Source organism: Ornithorhynchus anatinus, chromosome 6 (assembly GCF_004115215.2).
Source record: "Ornithorhynchus anatinus isolate Pmale09 chromosome 6, mOrnAna1.pri.v4, whole genome shotgun sequence".
In the NCBI taxonomy this organism is placed as follows: Eukaryota; Metazoa; Chordata; class Mammalia; order Monotremata; family Ornithorhynchidae; genus Ornithorhynchus; species Ornithorhynchus anatinus.
This window is the reverse complement of record NC_041733.1, coordinates 25,412,835-25,431,416: the sequence shown is the minus strand read 5'-3', so window position 1 is coordinate 25,431,416 and position 18,582 is coordinate 25,412,835. Positions and strand designations below refer to the sequence as shown.

Sequence of the window (18,582 nt, the reverse complement as noted above, 5' to 3'; positions counted from 1 at the left end):
AGTTAGTACAAGCTTCTGCTTCTGCAGCCTCTTATAAAAACTCATTATAGTACCTAAGTAATTTAGTGTTGTGATGAAATGCTCGAATTGCCTAGTTAAAGATTAAAATTAATTTGGTGATGTTTAACATTTCAGTAAATAGCATGTATAGGAATTTCATATTGCTTTTCCAGAGGTTCTGGAGTAGATCCCAATTAATAGCCTGTAAGTCCATGGAAAAAACATACTTCAGGATTCAGCCTTTCAAGGAACAACCACATTTTCAAGAAATGAAACCTGCTTATATTGCAAGCTATGCCTGCATTGTATAAAATGCTTTACCTGGAAAAATTATTTCATAGAAACTTTCTAATACAGAAAAACCTATACCACAGTACCACACTGGAGTAGAAACACAGGAAAAGAAAGAAAAGAAATACTTCTGATTGTGTTATTATTGTGCCACAATATGTTTACCTACAGGGAAAAATCAAATGATCATTTTGAATTAATCAAGAACTTTTGAGCTTTGACACCAAAGACTTAAAATTTATATATGATGGGATGTGGGCTCGTCATATTAGCTTATTTTCTAGCAAAGGTAAAGTCTAGGTAGATTGTGAAAAATCTCTAAGACAAAATTAATGGCCCACTATACATTGTAGAAGCAAAACCTTGTGGAAAGAGCCTGGGCCTGGGAACCAGAGGACCTGGGTTCTAATCCTGTCTCTGCCACTTAGGTGCTCTGTGACCTTGGGCAAGTCACTTAAATTCTTTGTGCTTTGGTTTCTTCCATCAGCAAAATAGGGATTCAATACGTATTCTCCCTCCTTCATAGACTGTGAGCCCCATGTGAAACCCGATGATCTTGTTTCTACCCCAGTGCTTAGTATGGTGTTTGGCATGTAATAAGCTCGTATGAAATATCACAATTATTACATTCCTGTCTCTGCGTACTAGAATGAGTTATCCATAAACCAGTTGCCCAACTTCAAGATTTGCCTCTCTACAGGAATCGGCAGAGCTAGAGCCCTGGCAGTGCCAGTACTTTTGATTTGATGGTCAATCCTTTGTATCAGTCACAGAATAAAATTAAGTTCTTAAATTTCTGAGAAGCCCCACTCAGAAGATATTGAGTCCAAACCCATAAATGGTGTCAGGTGCTTCCTGCACTGGACCTCTTTCTCCAAATCATACCTCCTATTTCATTCTGGAAGTAAATGACTGACTTTGTTATCCATCATCGTATCCAAACAGACTTTGGATAGAGTTTTGCTGGTGTTAAAAAGCTGTAGGATGCCACAATAGTTGGCAAAGCCACCACCTTGCCGTCCCCTTGAAGTACAGTTTTTCTCTACCTTAAATCAAGAAATGTCCGATACATTTGTTATATGTTGCAGAAATGTTAGCCAGGGTGGATTAAATATTTACAGGAGAATTCTCATGATGTTTGTTCGTTTGTGACGAGTAGTCAAACAATTAATTTGGTTGTCTTTGATTATTTGTAAGTAGTTGAATATTATTTATATTGATCCCACACTTTCTAGTGCCTAAGGTTTTTCACTCCTAGAGTGAGTTTTGTTGCTTTTACATAAGTAGGGGACCGCAAAGAGTGTGTCACTCCATTCACTGTATCTTTGCTACAGCTATATACTACATGATTCCAGTGATCTGAAATACTGGAAGCTGCTCCCAAAATGTCTAACATAAATCAAGTAACAACTTTAGAGGCTAGGAGAATTGGGCCCCAGTATTGTCTATTTTTTGTCTTAACTCCTGATGTTTTTCTCCTTTCTGAGTTGTTTTCCTCTTCAAGGAAAATGGGGCACTCCTTTTCTCATGGGTTTATCGTATAGTCCCCAGAGGACAATAGTGTTTATCTAGGGACTTTGTAGAGACCCTGTTGCCACGAAACTGCTGTTAAGGAAGAATTGGAAGCCTTCTGTCCCTGGAGACGGATGCTTTGTTTGCCTGAATTACCCAAATCATAGTAGCTAGGCATATTTTAGTAAAAGGTCTCCACAGCTCGTTCCGGGAAATGATTTCAGATATCCTCATGGTCAGTCTGGATTGTGGCAATTTTCACTCCGGGCCAGGTAAAATTTGGGATTGAGTGTGCTTCTAAATTGGCTATCACCTTTAAAACAGTATCTTTTACCAACTAGAATTTAGTGTGGTATAGTTCTGTTCTGACCTGAAGTCAAAACCTATGGTAGACTTATAGGAGCTATATTTCCTAGATGATTGCAAACTGAATCCTTAAGTAAAGTGAATAAGATAACCACCGCCCCCCAAACATTAACTACAGCATAAGCTATTTTCTAAGGCTTAAGCAAACAAAACTGGTTTCAGTGAAATTCAACTAATTAAATGTAGTTGACCCATAATTCTACTCGAAAAAGACACACACCAAAGAATGGGCCTTTGACTTGCTATTTTCAAGTTGCTGTTTCATGGCATTTTCCAAATCAGCAGTATAACTATTTGAGAATTTTGGTATTCCAAATTACCAATTTAAAATCTCAAGATATTTTATTATTTGTTAGACAAATCAACAGAGCTAAGCATTTGTTGGTGTGGGTAGCCATTAATTAGGAAAAAAACCACTATCGTATGTTCTCTGCCTTTGCCTTTGTGTGCTGACTTTCACTTGTTTTATTTTGCTGTCTTCTCTAAGTACTTTCCTGCCTCCCCTTGCTCTGTTTGCTTAATTAGTCTGACTGTCCATCTGTCAGAAGATGAGCATGTTTGTTGAGCCTTGTGAATCCTAGATCACGTAGAGCCTTACAGTTATTTCTTAGATAAAACTTGGGGATAAGCTCAATGAAGTTTATTTTGGAATTAGGAGCATTACGAAGCAGTGGTTCACCGCACTTTGGAACGCAGCAATCGTCTGGAGCAGCGACAGAAGAGGTGGTCCTGGGGAGGGTCCGTAACTCCAGAATCAGACAGCAGACCGGGTAATCTTCAAAATAATGGACTTTGGGGGCTCAGAGTTCAAACAAGAATCCCTCTACTTTGTTATAAATGAAACTTCTCATTACTCTTAAAATTTTACTTTCTGAAACTAGAATCTTATTAATAGGACCTTTTTTAAAATGGTTAATTTTTGAATGATGTTAGCTGATTTTTGAAGAATAAATCAAGGGGAAGCTAATTTGATAGATTAATAGCCAAAATAGCAGATTCACATAGAAAGCCATTTCCCAATTCTGTAATTGTATCGCGCCCAACAATATTAGCTTTTTCTTATCATAGTATATTATTGATTTAAATGAATTTTGCAACTTGCTTTTCCGTTTCCTGTTGGGTATAATGCTATTCTGAGGAGAAAGTAGGTGAAAAATTGATGTGACCCTGAAGATATAACCTACTATATTTACTTGCAAAATAGCCTCCATCATATAGTCCCCCTTCCATTCCCCAGTTTTTGTAAAATGGGTAGAGGTACGTGCCAGATAGGAAGAAGAGAGGCATGGTGTGCCTACCCTTGGGAGAGTACAGTAGACAGTCTCTGGTGCCCTCTTACAGTTTTCTTCCATCTCCCCTTTCATTTGATTTTCTTCTTTTTTGTCCTGCTCCCCTTATTGCTAGACTTAATTTCCCCATGTAGTAGCCACTCCCTTCACTTTGGGTGGCCAAAACTATGCAAAAAAAAGTGGGACAGTTATCCAAGTAAATGGATATTTACTTTTGAATTTGAATTTTAAAAGCAACGGTTCAGCAATTTCTCTTCAGACTGCCTACTGTATCAGTAGTGTTAAAAATAATAAAGTTTAAAAGTGTATGTCTATTTGTAGATATAGATGATGCTTCTTGAAATGTTAATGCTTACAGTGATTGGTTATGACCACTCTCTCTATTTCTCCTCTTTGTAACTTTTTTCCAATTCAGGTCTGTCAACTGCTACCCCAACCCATCCTGTAGATTTAGTTGACAAATCACCTTCTTCCACAGAACCACAGGCTTCCGATGAAGATGGATCTAGTGGTATTCATTTCTAAAGTTGCTGCTTGCTACAGCTTTTTACTAACTCATAACACTTTTTTTTTGTTGCAATTTTTATTTTAACCAGTTGGATTTCAAAAGTCATTTTGACAGAAATATTGCTGGATTAGAGATGGGATAGAAAATGTTAAAGCAACAGCTTGTTGTGGACTTATGTGAAAGTTGAAGTTAAAGAATGGATTCTAAGGCAAAACTTCCTGAGCTTAAGCTCAACGGGCATAGCAAGTTTGGGGTTCAGCTCACTCAACCCTTGAGTTATGGAGGGCCTCTAGTATGGCTGAACCAGTATTTCACTGGAGTCCTCTTTCCCTTTATATACCTGGTTCTTGCCAGGTCCCTAGAACTCAGGACTTCTGCTTCCACAAAGGCAGAAATACCAGCAGCCATCAAAAAAATGAAATGTCAGTTGACATGATAAAGAGGAGAAAATAAAAATTAAATGTTCATTTTTTCCTTCCAATCTGGCCCCCAGCTCAAGAGTCATAAGTCCTTAATGGGCCAGAAATCTGAATGTTCAAAATGCTGAATACAGCTGAAGTGAATCCAAACCAAACTAGAAATAGTTCCAGACTTGATTCCATAGTGTGTCTTTGCTTCTGGGATGACTGGGAGAATAATTCAGGAACCCTACAAAATAACTACAAATTATTGTTATGACTTAGTGTTTATTGTGTATCAGTTACTGGAGTAAATACAAGTTAATCAGGTTGGTCACAGTCCCTGCCCCACACAGCTCACAATCTGAGTAGGAGGGAGAGCAAATATTGAGTCCCCATTTTATAGATGAGGCAACTGAGCCACCGACCAGTGAAGAGACTTGCCCGAGGTCACACAGCATACAGCTGGCAGTGCTGGGATTAGAACCCAGGTCCCCTGACTCCCAGGCCCACGCTCTTTCCAATAGGCCATGCTGCTGCTCCTCGGCCAGCTGCGCAGGCACAGGTGTGACCCAGACTACAGGCTTCCAACCTGAGCACCTGTAAGTGGAGAGGAGAGGGAATTGTTTTAATAGCTGATGGCTGGGGTTGTCTGAGGAAACCCAAACCTGGCTTAGCGTGGGTTGGAAATGGTTGACCTAACTCTGCTGGTGAGGGACCTGTGAACCAGGTTGGCCTGGGCAAGGTTCTGTAGGCTTTGACATGTTGGATTCTAACAGCCACCATCCCCCTCAGTGGCACCCTAGAACCGATTGTGCTGTATGGCATTTTTGAGGGAGGTGGATTCTGATCTAAAGAATAGTGGATATAATCAGGGCCATTTTTATAAATGAAAGAAGGCTTTTAATTAACAGCCCATTTGAATGAAACCTTATGACATCTCTAAGCCTGTTCGTGGCTAGACTAATCTAACCCAGCTGTTTTGAAATACTGCTGAAATGACACTGGAAGAAATGAAAGCTAAATTTTTTTTTCTCAAAACTGCTGCTGAAAATTTTCTGGCAACTGGAGCAGGAGCATTTTTCCCCCTTTGCACATTATGGATTGGCAATTGTCTTCCTTACCACCCATCCTAAAATTTGACCGGATTGATCTGTACCCATCAACACTTCATCAAATATATGTTTTATAGATGCAGATTAATCCTACTACCTAATGCTATCTTAAATCTAGATGAAGTGTTAAAATACTCTATTTAATACAATTTAAAAATTGCTGGATATTTCCTTCTGCCTGTTTTCTCATTTTCTAGTGTCACTCAGTAGTCGTAAGCTCTTACTTCTTACTCTGGGCAGGGTCCTATATTAAGTACTTGGAAGAGTGCAGTGGAGCTGATACATATGATCGCTACAATAAAGCAGTCAGGATATGTATATGAATGCTATGGGACTTGAGGGTAGGACTTGAGGGTAGGTGGGTGTTTAAAGTACTCACTATGTGTCAACCACTGTTCTGAAAACTGGGGTAGGTTCATGTGAATCAGATTGGGCCCACGCCCTGGTCCGACGCGGGGCTCACAGTCTGAGTAGAAGGGAGAACAGGAACTGAATCTCAATTTGGCAGCTGGGGAGACCGAGAGACAGAGAAGTTAAACGACTTGTCCAAGGTCACCCAGCAGTCCGATGGAAGTGTCGAAGTGGTAATAGTGGAGAAAATAGGGTGGGGAGATGAGAGCTTAATCAAGGAGGGCTTCCTGGAGGAGATATTTCAGAAGGCCCTTGAAAATGGGGAGGAGCGAGGTCTCCTGGATGCCGAAGAGGAAAGCTAGAAAAGATGAGAATGAGGTACAGTTATTTGAGAGGAATGAAATGGATGATCTGGTAGTAGGAATGAATAGTGGAGGGACAGTTGGATGAATAATAATAATTTTGGTGTTAAGTGCTTACTGTATTGTCAAGCACTAATCTAAGCACTAGAATAGATAAGTACAAGACCAAGGGAGAATGGGTATTGCATACTTATTTTACAGATGAGGAAACCGAGGGACAGAAAAATAAAGTGACATGCCCAACATCACTCAGCAGGCAAGCGGCAGAGCAGGAATTAGAACCCAGGTGTCCTGACTTCCAGGCCAGAGTTCTTTCCTCCAAGTCATGCTACTTCTCCATTGTCTTAAAAAGGCAGTGGTTAATGTGGAAAGGAATGGGCAGCTTCACATACTAAATATATTTAAAAAAAAGGAAAATATGCGAGGTTGAACAAACCAAAGTTTTACAATTTAGTGTTAAGGAAGTCAAAGAGGATATATGAATGACTTTTTCCCTCTCCTTAAAAGTAGCAGATTAAGCAAGGTACTGTCATACATTTGACTTCTAACTTTTAGAGGACTATTATTTGCTCAAGGAAAAACCCAAAAGCAAAACTGTTGTTCTTCCACAGCGAAGCATTAGAAATTTGTATAGAAAAGGCAGTCTGGAGTAAGGGTTCTACACCCTTGTAATTTGGGCCTGTGTGTTGCCCCCATGCATTTGTGTGGTCCAGCTAGTTAACAGATTCAACCAGTCCAATTATTCCAAGCTTTGGCTTTCAGACCAAGCTTCAGGAGGGTTGGGCCCCAGCTTTTGTCCACTGCAAGACTCCTTAGGACATGCTAAAATGTAGTCTCTGTAGGTGGAATGGGAATGGGGTCCAAAGGCAACAGCACGTGGGAGGTGAGGAATAGGGAGAGAAAGGGGCAAAGTGGTTTGGTGAACACAGCATTTTGGTCCAGATACGTATATATCTCGCTCCTAACAAAACGGCCAGACTTTAATTTGAACTTGGCTTGGTTAGTGGCACATTGGAAGAAGGACCTCAAGGAAGTACTAATGTGCAGAAATACTTTCTCACCAATTCTTGTTCGTCACTGTAGGCGATATGAGGAATCAGAAGGGGCTTGAATGAAACATATTCCATAAAGGGCACACCATAAGAACTGGAATGCGGATAGAGCAATCCAGTCAAATTCTCATTTCATGGTTGTTCCTGGGAAGCCAATAACTTTGTATTGAGAAGCTTATTGGGAAAGGAAAGGAATTTCCTCCCAAGGTGAGTAAATGCTTTCATTAAAGCTGAGTTTTGGGGCTGCTGTTATAATTTACCTGGCTCAACTGACCACATTTGGCACTCTAATGAAATGAATGTCAAACTTACAAGTAAGTTTTCAGGTTTTCAGGATTTAACTGTCCAATTCTTAATAAAAATGGCTTTATGACTATAACCTCATTTTTCCTGTTAATCAATGGAGCAATAGTATTCTACTCTGGAAAAACACTGGATTAGTCCATTCTTAAAGAGGAAATTGAAGGAAAGTTTAGTTTGAAATTTCAAGTTCTCAAAGTAGAATTATTATATACCAAATTTCAAATTGAAAAAAGTTTAAAAATTGAGACCCATTGATTTTTGCATGACTATTTGAAGTTTCTTCAGTTCTCCCAATAATGTATTGGAGAAACACTAATTTCAATGTAATAAGAAATTGGCTAAAGCCTAGTTCAGGAGCAGAGCAGAAAAGGACTCTCTTTAGGAGGATATCGAGCTGTAGTGACATGAAGTTTGTATAGTATTGAATTTACTCTACACCGTGCTCACTTTGCATTCATAAGTAAATGATACCATGGCTACCTCTTGGAATCAATGTTGATAACGCCAATGAAACAAATAATATCGTTATTTTATTTGATTCCTTGATTGGTTAAGCCCTTATGTTAATTTTAATCCCAAACCTCTAAGTCGGTAGCTATGGCAATCTTTCCTTTCGATTAAAAAGATAACTGACTCACCAAGCTTTTTTTACTAGACGCCCACACCCCAAGTTACATAAGCAGTTATATATGAATAGCAAAAATAAAGAAAATCAGCATTTTTTTACTACTGGCCCATCGCAAAAGAAGCGTTTTCTGCTTGCCTGAAAAGCTGTTAAACCCCTCCTCATTCAGTGTAATGTACTCAGTTTCAACAAATATGTCTCATAATTTCGTGTGTTCCCAAAGAATGCTTTCAGTACCGAACAAAATGTTTCCAGAATAGAATACTATATTCTTCAAAGAACAGCATCTAGTTCTCTGATCTGATGATGTTAGTAAATACTATTCTTATTTCTTCAGCCAACAAACACTCCCCTTCCACAGTCAACCTCAAGCAAACAGAATCTGTTATGAACAAACGTTTGTCTACATCTTCAGCAACTCTTCAGAACTCCCCTGAGAAGAGTAAGTATAATGAGTTTATTTTGTGAATTTAAAAATATTTTCATGTCCCATTGTCCAAAGTGATTCAACGTGGAGTCGATGATTTGGGTGATCTTCAGATAGTGCAAAATTTTGATGGATAGTTTTTCGGTTTTTGGTTTCGGGTTGTTGGTTTTTTTAAATAATCCCTTAACTCTGCTTTATAGCAAATGAAATAATCACAACCTTTGGTTCATAACTTTTATAATTGTTTTGTTCAGGTTAATAAGTTTGAACACCGTAAATGTTGCAAGTTTTACATATAGTGATTAATCTCTGAACTAACATTATTCTCTTATTGAAGCCAACACTTTCTGAATTTTTGTGAGGCGATTGTCTTAATGTATAGTTACAGTAAAGTACATGAAGAGTTAATAAAATTATTTTTTCCAGGGACTAGTCATCAGCTGTGAGACAAGCATTTCCTCCTAGCCTAGAATACTAAATACCGTGATTAGTGCCTACAGTCATTTATAGCTGCCAAGAGTCTCTAACATGTGATTTGACCTCTTGCCAATTCCTTAATGCATCATGATAGCTCAACAGGATTTTTGCTATACTTTTATCATTTCTGTTTGTCTTTGAGTAATTATTGCTATTTGAATCTGAATTTTCATTTAAATGAGATGAAACGTTTCTAGTGTTCTGAATCTGAACGCCTAATTTTTGTTAACTATGGTCTCATTTTGTTTTCTTGAGGTAATTTTATGTACTGTAGTTTTGCTTACTGTTGCTCTCCAAATTCCTTTAACAAGTTGCCTACCCCTGCTGTCTCCACATCCTCTCCAGTTCTCTTCTTGACCCCCTCCGATCTGGCTTCTGCCCTCTTTACTTCCTCTCTGAGGTCACCAGCAATCTCCTTCTTGCCAAGGCCAAAGGTTTCTCCTCCACCCCTGATCCTCATCAACCTCTCAACTGTCTTTGACACGGTGGACCACCCCTTTCTCTTGGAAACCTTATTTAGCCTTGGCTTCACCAAGAGAGTCCTCTCTTGGTTCTCTCTCTCTGACCACTTCCTCTCAGTTTACTTCACAAAATCTCCTCCTCTGCCTCCTATCCTCTAATTCTGGGAGTCCCTCAAGGCCCAGTTCTAGGTCTCCTTGTAGTTTCCATCTATACCCACTCCCTTGGAGAACTCATGTACTCATACAGCTTCAACTGCCATGTCTATGTGGTTGATCCCAAAATCTACCTCTTCAGCCCTGACCTCTCTCCTTTGCAGTCTCTCATTTCCTCCTGCTCTTAAGGGAGGAGGAATTGTCCCACAACACCTCAAACTTAACATGTTCAAAACAGAATTCCTCATCTTTCCACCCAAGCTTTTTCCTTCCCGTGCCTTTCCCATCACAATAGTTGCCGCCATTCTCCTTGTCTCACAAGCCCAAACATAACCTTGATGTGATCTTCAAGTCTTCTCTCTCATTCAACGCAGATATTCAATCTTTCACCAAATCCCGTCTGTTCTACTATTAAATATCACTAGAAGCCATCCTTCCCTCTCCTTCCAAACTGCTACTACACTGATCTAAGCACTTATCCCATCTTGCCTTGACAACTACATCAATCTCCTCACTGACCTCCTTGTTTGTTGCCTCTTCCCACTCCAATCCATACCTCACTTTGCTGCCCTGATCATTTTTCTAACAAAAGGTTTGCACCCCCCACTCCTCAGAAACCTCCAGTGGTTGTCCATTTGCATCAAACAGAAACTCCTTACCATCAATTTTAAATAATAATAGTAGTATTTGTTAAGGGCTTACTATGTGCCATGCACTGTTCTAAGCGCTGGGATGTATACAAGGTAAACAAGTTGTCACACATGGGACTCACAGTCTTAATCCCCATTTTACAAATGAGGTAACTGAGGCACAGAGAAATTAAGCGACTTGCCCAAAGCTGATAAGTGGCGGAGGTGGGATTAGAACCCACGACCTCTGACTCCCAAGTCCGTGCTTTTTCAGCTAAGCCACACTGCTTTTCACTGTTGGTTCGCCCACCCGCCCACACACTTCAGTCCTCTAAGGCCAAACTACTTACATACCTTGATCTCATCTGTCCAGCTACTTACTCTTTGCCGCCATTCCTCCCTCTGATGTGGAATTCCCTTTCCCAACATATGACAGACCATCACTCCCCCACCTTCAAAGCCTACTAAAATGACGTCTCCTTCAAGAGGCCTTCATCGACTAATCCCTCATTTTGCTTATTTCCTCTCCTGCATCGCCTCTGAAATTGGATCTGTACCCTTTAAGTACTTGATAATCACTCCATTGAATAACATTTATTGATTCATTCAATAGTATTTATTGAGCGCTTACTGTGTACAGAGCACTGTACTAAGCGCTTGGAATGTACAGTTTGGCAACAGATAAGGATCGTCCCTGCCCAGTGACGGGGTCACAGTCTCATCGGGGGAGACAGGCAGTAGAGCAAAACAGAACAAAACAAAAACAAGACAATATTATCATGATAAATAGAATCAAAGGGATGTGCACCTCATTAACAAAATAAATAGGGTAATAAATAATATATACAAATGAGCACAGTCCTGAGGGGAAGGGGAGGAGTAGAGGAGGGGGAGCAGAGGGAAAGGGGGAGGTGTAGAGGGTAGAGGGGGAGCAGAGGGAAAAGGGGGGAAGCTCAGTTTGGGAAGGCCTCTTGGAGGAGGTGAGCTCTCAGTAGGGCTTTGAAGAGGGGAAGAGAGTGTGGTGGATGTAAGGAGGGAAGGCATTCCAGGACAGCGGGAGGATGTGGGCCAGAGGTTGATGGCAGGATAGGCGTGAATGGGGGACAGTGAGGAGGTGAGTGGCAGAGGAGCGGAGTGTATGGGGTGGGCAGTAGAGAGAAGGGAGGTGAGGTAGGAGGGGGCAAGGTGATGGAGAGCTTTATGTAGCTGTCCGTTATTGATTTTAATATGTCTCTCCCTGTAGACTATAAGTTCCTTGTGGGCAGGGAACATGCCTACCAACTCTTTTGTACTCACCCAAGTATTTAGTACAGTGCACTACACACAGTAAACATTCAGTAAATACCACCAGAAATGGAAATCACATTATAGCATATACTATTTTTGTTATTTGCTAGTTTTCAAACTGAATTTAGAAATGATCAGGTAAACTAGAATAATTATTTCAACCCATGATCTTTTTGTAGAATGTAAACTTTTTCCCAAGCATTTTCTCCATTATGTTAAATACTTTAACAGGTTCTGCAAGCTCTAGCCTATTTTTGAAGCCTCTAGTATTTTAAAATTTGGAACGTTTGCACTTGTAAAATTGAGTCGGTTAATTCTGTTGCCAGAAATAAATGAAAATCATTTCTGAAGACTTAATTTTTTTATTAGAGTTTTTTTGGATGACAGTTGTTTCTGAAAAATCTCAGTGAAAACTCTGGTATGGCATATGCTCTCGGGCTCAGGAAATATTGGATGCTCTTTTTATTTCTTGCCTGCTTTGATTAGCTTACTAAGCAGAGACAGTATTTCTTTGATTCCTCAAATGTAAAAGATTTTGGCTTTGATTGTTTGATTTACTTTAAATGAGTGTGTTTAATTCAGGGAGATCAACACATCCATCTCTAATGAATTATGAAATCTAATCTGCCATGGTATATTTCCATTTTAAATTTTAGCCATTTTTCTCTATCACTCCTTGCAACAGAAATCAGGCCCAAGACAATGTAATTTACTTATATTTGCTTTAATATTAAACCCTTTTTTATAGCATGCTTTTGAAGGATCAATAAATCAAGTAGATGATTGAAATGCACGGTGATTTTTCCTATAAATCACATTGTTGACTGGAGAATTTTGAAATGATTTCATCAAATTTTAATTACAATACTAATCTAAACTTTCACTTGCAGGTTCCCAAAAGAGAAGTGCTTCTTTAAACAGATTGAATAACAAAGTTCCCCAGCAATCTGAGCTGCCACCTCCCAAAATTTCTCAGGTGGAACAGAAAGGTGCAGGAAACATTTTCCCACTTTTTTGTGTTTGTTTCACTGTTGTAAAATTAGGGGACTACAGAGAGAATGTTTTGGGTTGCTTGAACTGGAGTAGCATTCATTTTTGCTTCAAAAATTCACCAAAATGAAGTGTTGAAAGCCCAGGGAGGATCAGTTATTATTTGCAACATTGTCATTTCAGGGAATGTGTCTACCTAGTCTGTTACTGCACTCTCCCAAGTGCTTAGTACAGTGCTCTGCACACTGCAAGCACTCAATAAATACGATTGATTCTACCCGAATGTAGGCATCTAATTTATTGGGAGCGTCAGTGGCAAAAAAATTTACAAGAAACTGCTTTGAATAATAAGCCAATTTAAATTGATTTGTTATAACATATCGGAGGAAATCACAGCTCTGCCACTTGTCAGCTGTGTGACTGTGGGCAAGTCACTTAACTTCTCTGTGCCTCAGTTACCTCATCTGTAAAATGGGGATTAACTGTGAGCCTCACGGGGGCAACCTGATTGCCCTGTATCTACCCCAGCGCTTAGGACAGTGCTCTGCACGTAGTAAGCACTTAACAAATAACATTTATTTATATAACATGGTGAATTCTTTGATGAAGTGTTGGGGAAATAAATATGTGGGGTAGAAAGGAACGGCCAACTCAGGAAGCAGTTTGTTAATGTTCCTCTCCACTTGATCTCTAGGAGGAACAGATCAGAATAGCAGCTCTTCTCAGAACTAGAAAAAGGGAAACAAAGAAAAATAAGATGGTGTGTAGTTATTTGTAAACACAAATCCTATGCATACTCCTCTAAAGAAGACGCACAATTGTCCTTCTCTAATTGGAAACACACCCCCACTCCCCTACATTTTTATTTAGAAAGTGTACAGTAACACTCTTTGGGGGAAAGAAGCAGTTAAGGCTGCCCATAAGTAAATCGTTTTAAATCTTGCTATAAATAGCTTATCTATCTAGCTACTTGCAGCAAGATCTTAAAGAAGATTGTAAGTGAAGGTAGGGTTGTATATCTTACTAATTTATTATTAATTTTGATGTAATTCTGTACCAATTTTACTGCTGCATCCCTCTGTAAAAAAGAAATGTTTTTAAATTTTGTTCTTGTTTTGACATTACTAACGGGTGACAAAATCTTCATTTCTATTGCCTAAATAACTGTTGATTTACCAGAATTTAAAATGGATAGATTTCAAAACCTTTTTCTAACTCTACCCTTTCAAATAGATTTGACTATTCTATCTTCCTACTTATACTAATCAGCTGTGTGTGAAATTGTATCTGAGAAGACATTTCATAGCAACTAACATTTACCTAAAAATAATTGGGCTTCTCTTTGTGTGTCTGTGTCTCCAACGTTCAATTAATCGGTGGCATTTGAGTGCTTACCGTGTACAGAGCACTGCCCTAAAAACTTGGAAGTGCACAATACGACAGAGCCGGTAGAAACTCTCCTGCCCACAAGGAGTTTACAATCTGGAAGGGGAGACAGACATCGATATAATTAATGGTTCTATAAATTATGGATTTTTCTTTGAAGAAGTCCAAATCTGACTTCTTCAAAGATTCTAACACACTACAGAGCAGTCATTTTCCTTAAAGCTTTGCTTCATTTTGATGCTATCATCTTGGCAATTTTGGGTTCCTTTTTTTAGTTAGCTGCTTCATTAACACTGTACCCAAGGGCAGCAAATGTCCCATCAGGTGCGGTGCTTTAATCCATTGGTGTTTATATCAGTTTGCTGTGCCTACACCCTCTCTTTTTGCTGAAGCCATTTTCATTTGTAGCAGTGCTCTTCCGCGTTCCACATTTTTGTTGTGTGACTTCATGTTGAATCCTTTATGATTTTTTCCCATCATTCAGCTCGCCGCTCTCAGATCAACCCTCTGGAGAGTAGTGTAATCAGTCGCCTCCTCGCTCCCACACAGGCCTCTTTAGCTAGAAGTAAAAGCGCTGCCGCATTATCGTCTGATGGAAAAGATCCCCCAGGTAACAGGCCCACGGTAGAAGCCTGAGCATATTAATATTTGCTGTTCAACTAGGAATAATCATTTGACATTGGAATCAGTCGTCACGTGTCCGGATTTTGCAAACACCCACAATGCCAGCATTTGATATTATTGTTGTGGCTTCAAATTGAAAATTGTCAGTGGTTACAGATCAGAAATAGTTAAAGGCCTTTTCATTTTGGTCTGTTAATCTGTATTTGATTTAACACACAAGAGGTACAGAGTCCTAGAAGGAGCAAAATTTCAAGTAAAGGACACTCTCTACCCACTTCCTCAATAAAAGAAAGAATTGGAGGGAACTGTTGGAATTTAAATTTGACGAAAGAAATTTCAGATTAGGAAAAACAAATGATCCAAGTGTGCACCAGAGGTTCTCAGTGATGGCAGAATGAGGCATAGAGTCTACTAGGTATGTAATTTTAAAATTTATTGTAGGTACTTACTATTTTTATTGAACTTTTTAGTATCCATTCCACATTTCAGTTTTACATATTCACCCTCTTAAAGTGCACTTTCTGTCCCATTTTTGCCTTTTAATTCTTTGCTGTTCCCTTATTTTAAATAAAAAGAACACACTCGCACACACACACTTCAAACTATTGCAAGCCTTCCTGGAGCTTAGCCTTGCTTCTCATCTAGTTCTCTATGCTAGTTTTATTTAATGCTGTGCAGTAGTTTTCTTTACAAGACGAATCTCTCTTTTACACTAAACAAAATAATTCTTAACAATTTGGGCTTATCAAATCAACAGTATTAAGGAACAAATTAACAATTTCCATTAAATTCCTGCAGCTTGTTGTATGATCTGACCTACTGAAGCAAAATTATTGATGTTCAAATCACAATTATATTTTTATCAATGTCATAAATATTTAAATAAAATGTTTTCTCCACAAAAGTTTAGAGTGATCCAAAAGTGCCTCAGCAGTTCACCAAGACTCTTTTCTTCATAGGCTAACATTCAAAATTTAGTGTTTTGTTAGATTTTAATTATTCGAGAATTTAATTTGCCATATGTAGTACTTCAAATTTGATTTTAATTTTCTAAATAATTCGATGGTCATCAGATAACATTAGTTTAAAAATTATTTTAGTAGTGGACCAGAATCACAGTTGATTATTAAATAAAGAAAAAAAGGTTATATCACTGGAAAGACATGGAATTTGCCCATTAAGCCTTAGTAAACATGCCATTCAACCTAGCTAACTTAGAAGTAGTTAAGATTGTATATGGACAGAAGAAAAAAAATATTTTCACAGAATTGCTTGCTTTAAGACACTACTAAGCAGTGTAATGTGACAGATTTTAGAGTCTTGTTGGAAACTTTGCCATACATTGAACCCAATATACAATGTATTTATGAGATTTGATTCTTGACTGGACTTCAATGTTTCGGACATAAGAAATATTCCAAATTCAGTATTTTTCTGTTAAAATGATTCTCAGGTCTGAATTTTGAATTTGAATTGAGTATTAAGGTTTATGCAATGAAAGTGTCATTAGAAAGCATTTTATTTTTATCTTCAGTAAACAAACCTGTACCTTCACAGTGATTTTACTCTTGTTGCTTCTGAAGTACTAATCACAGTGGTGGTGGTGTCTTGTGTCCATTACCTGTTCAATATGCACTTCCTGTGAGGTGTGTGTGTGAGCAGTCTCTACGGTTTCTAACAACACAATCTCTCTCTCTCTCTCTCTTTTCTCTCTCCCTTCTCTTTTCCTGTTCTTATGCTGTGCACTCGGTTCTCTGTATTGTCTTGTCAAATTCCTAACTTTATAGAATTTCACCTCTGTCCTCGTTCAGCTGCAGCCAGTACCTTCCAGCATCCACTCCAAACTCAGAAGATGCCCTTGCGCAGCCGCAGCATCGATAGGCTGAAGAGCACCGCCTCTCCAGTGGAGCCCAGTACTGTGGATTCCATTCAGGTTGGTTTGGATGTTCCACTCACTGAAGGGTTTGGGGTCTTTCCTCTGCAACGGGAGCAGATCAAGAAAGAATGATCTTATTGTGAGAAGCGGTTTTAAATCTGTGCAGTTAAATCAACTGGCAGTACAGTTCAGTGGCACAAAACAAGTGTGGGTAAGTGAAATTGACTGGCCATCCAAGCATCTGGCCCTCCGCTTCCTTCCCCTCTTCCTTTGGCTAGAGCTGCTACCAAGAAGCAGATTGATTGATTTGAATTTGCCCTGTCATTTTCTGGTACAGGCGAACAGTGAAGGGCAGATCCAGACTGCAAGCAGGAAGATGGAAGATAAGGGGGAAAGAATGGGCTAGGGTCAACCAAAAAACTCTAATGGTCTGTGTTTGGGCATGCTAATTTTCAAGGAAGGATACCTCTGTGCAAATGTGAACTTACGTTTATGCATTGGGTTTTTGGGTTTGGTTTTTGGTTGGTTTTTTTTGAAAGAATGGTAGTAATCTGTTCACTTGGAGACTGCTTCATTTACCTTCAAACATTCCTCATTACCTGTCCTCTTTTTTTGTCCCCTTTGTGAAATCCACATCCTCATCTTTTCTTGTGATCTCTCCATTACTGGGAAGCAGCGTGGCTTAATGGAAAGAGCACAGGCTTGGGAGTCAGAGGTTATGGGTTCTTTGCCACTTGTCAGCTATGTGACTGTGGGCAAGTCACTTAACTTCTCTGTGCCTCAGTTCCCTCATCTGTAAAATGGGGATTAAGACTGTGAGCCTCACGTGGGTCAACCTGATTACCCTGTATCTACCCCAGCGCTTAGAACAGTGCTCTGCACATAGTAAGTGCTTAACAAATACCAACATTATTATTATTATTAATCCTGGCTCTGCCGCTTGTCAGCTGTGTGACCTTGGGCAAGTCACTTTTCTGTGCCCAGTTACCTCATCTGTATAATGGGGATGAAGACTGTAAGCTCTACGTGGGACAACCTGATTAGCTTATATCTATCCCAGTGCTTAGAACAATGCTTGGTACATAGTAAGCGCTAAACAAATACTAACATAATTATTATTATTACCTTGCTGTTTTACCTCAGTCATTGCCCTCTGTTCTTTGCTACCAAACTGTGCAATTTCCTTAACAATAGGGAGAAACCACAATTCTTAAATCTGGATGTTTAAAAAGAAGTGAATAGGCAATTCAAAACACTTGGGAGAAGAAAACCTTATTTAAAAAGCAACCAAATTTTAATTGGCATATTTTTTGTAGTATCTAAAACAATTGACATTCAGTGAAAATTCAATTCTGTTCTTATGCTCAGAAATCAGAAATGGACAAGCAGTCACCAACTCCTATTGCGAAGCGTCCACCTTCACCATCTCTCTCAGCTCGTAGACGGTCACCTTCCCCCGCTAATGTTGCTAAGCGCCCTCCATCACCTTCCACTGTTAAGTGAGTAGCCAGCTGAAGTTGTTCCTCACAAGTTGTTTCTTCAGATTAAATATTCAGTCTTTTGTATTTTCTAAATCATGTAAGTGCAGTGTACTATAGTGTGAAAGTATACTTTTTAGAAATGTAAGTTTCTTGGTGTATTCTTTGTTCATGAGGAAAACTTGCAGAGATTCACTGTTTCCTTTTTGAAATGTTCACTATTAGAATTAGCATGCAGTGGACCATATCAATAAGCACAGATTGGTAAGCAAATTCTAGGATTTTTTTTTCTGAGCTATTCTCCCTTCCTAACAGGCATATTCAAAGGAATCGTCCACCTTCACCTAGTGTTTTAAAACAAAGACCTCCATCTCCCACCAGTGTTTATAAGCCAGTACCTGTCCAGCGTCCCCCACTCACACCCAGTATTACCAAAAAAAAATCTGAGGTAGAGTCAAAGTCAAAGGATAAAGGTGAAGAAGTCTCAAGCCAAGAGCCTGGGGCATCACCAACCTCAGAGAAAGAAACTCCAGCAGTTATTGCAAAGACCAAAGACGGTAAGATCTCTGAATTGATATTTTCCAGTAACAATTTATCCTTTTGAATTATGTATTCAGAAAAC

General features: G+C 39.2%; 1 protein-coding gene across 1 annotated transcript in view; it reads left to right on the top strand.

Annotated features, from left to right (window-relative positions):
- LOC100681611 (ensconsin) overlaps nt 1-18,582 on the top strand; it is a 48,728-nt gene that overhangs the window by 24,242 nt on the left and 5,904 nt on the right. Inside the window, exons 5-12 of the mRNA XM_039912447.1 lie at nt 2,825-2,939; nt 3,874-3,969; nt 8,510-8,614; nt 12,497-12,595; nt 14,467-14,592; nt 16,394-16,539; nt 17,851-17,981; nt 18,276-18,517. Of these exons, the coding sequence (XP_039768381.1) occupies nt 2,825-2,939; nt 3,874-3,969; nt 8,510-8,614; nt 12,497-12,595; nt 14,467-14,592; nt 16,394-16,539; nt 17,851-17,981; nt 18,276-18,517 (1,060 nt within the window). The remainder of the gene's footprint in view (nt 1-2,824; nt 2,940-3,873; nt 3,970-8,509; nt 8,615-12,496; nt 12,596-14,466; nt 14,593-16,393; nt 16,540-17,850; nt 17,982-18,275; nt 18,518-18,582) is intronic.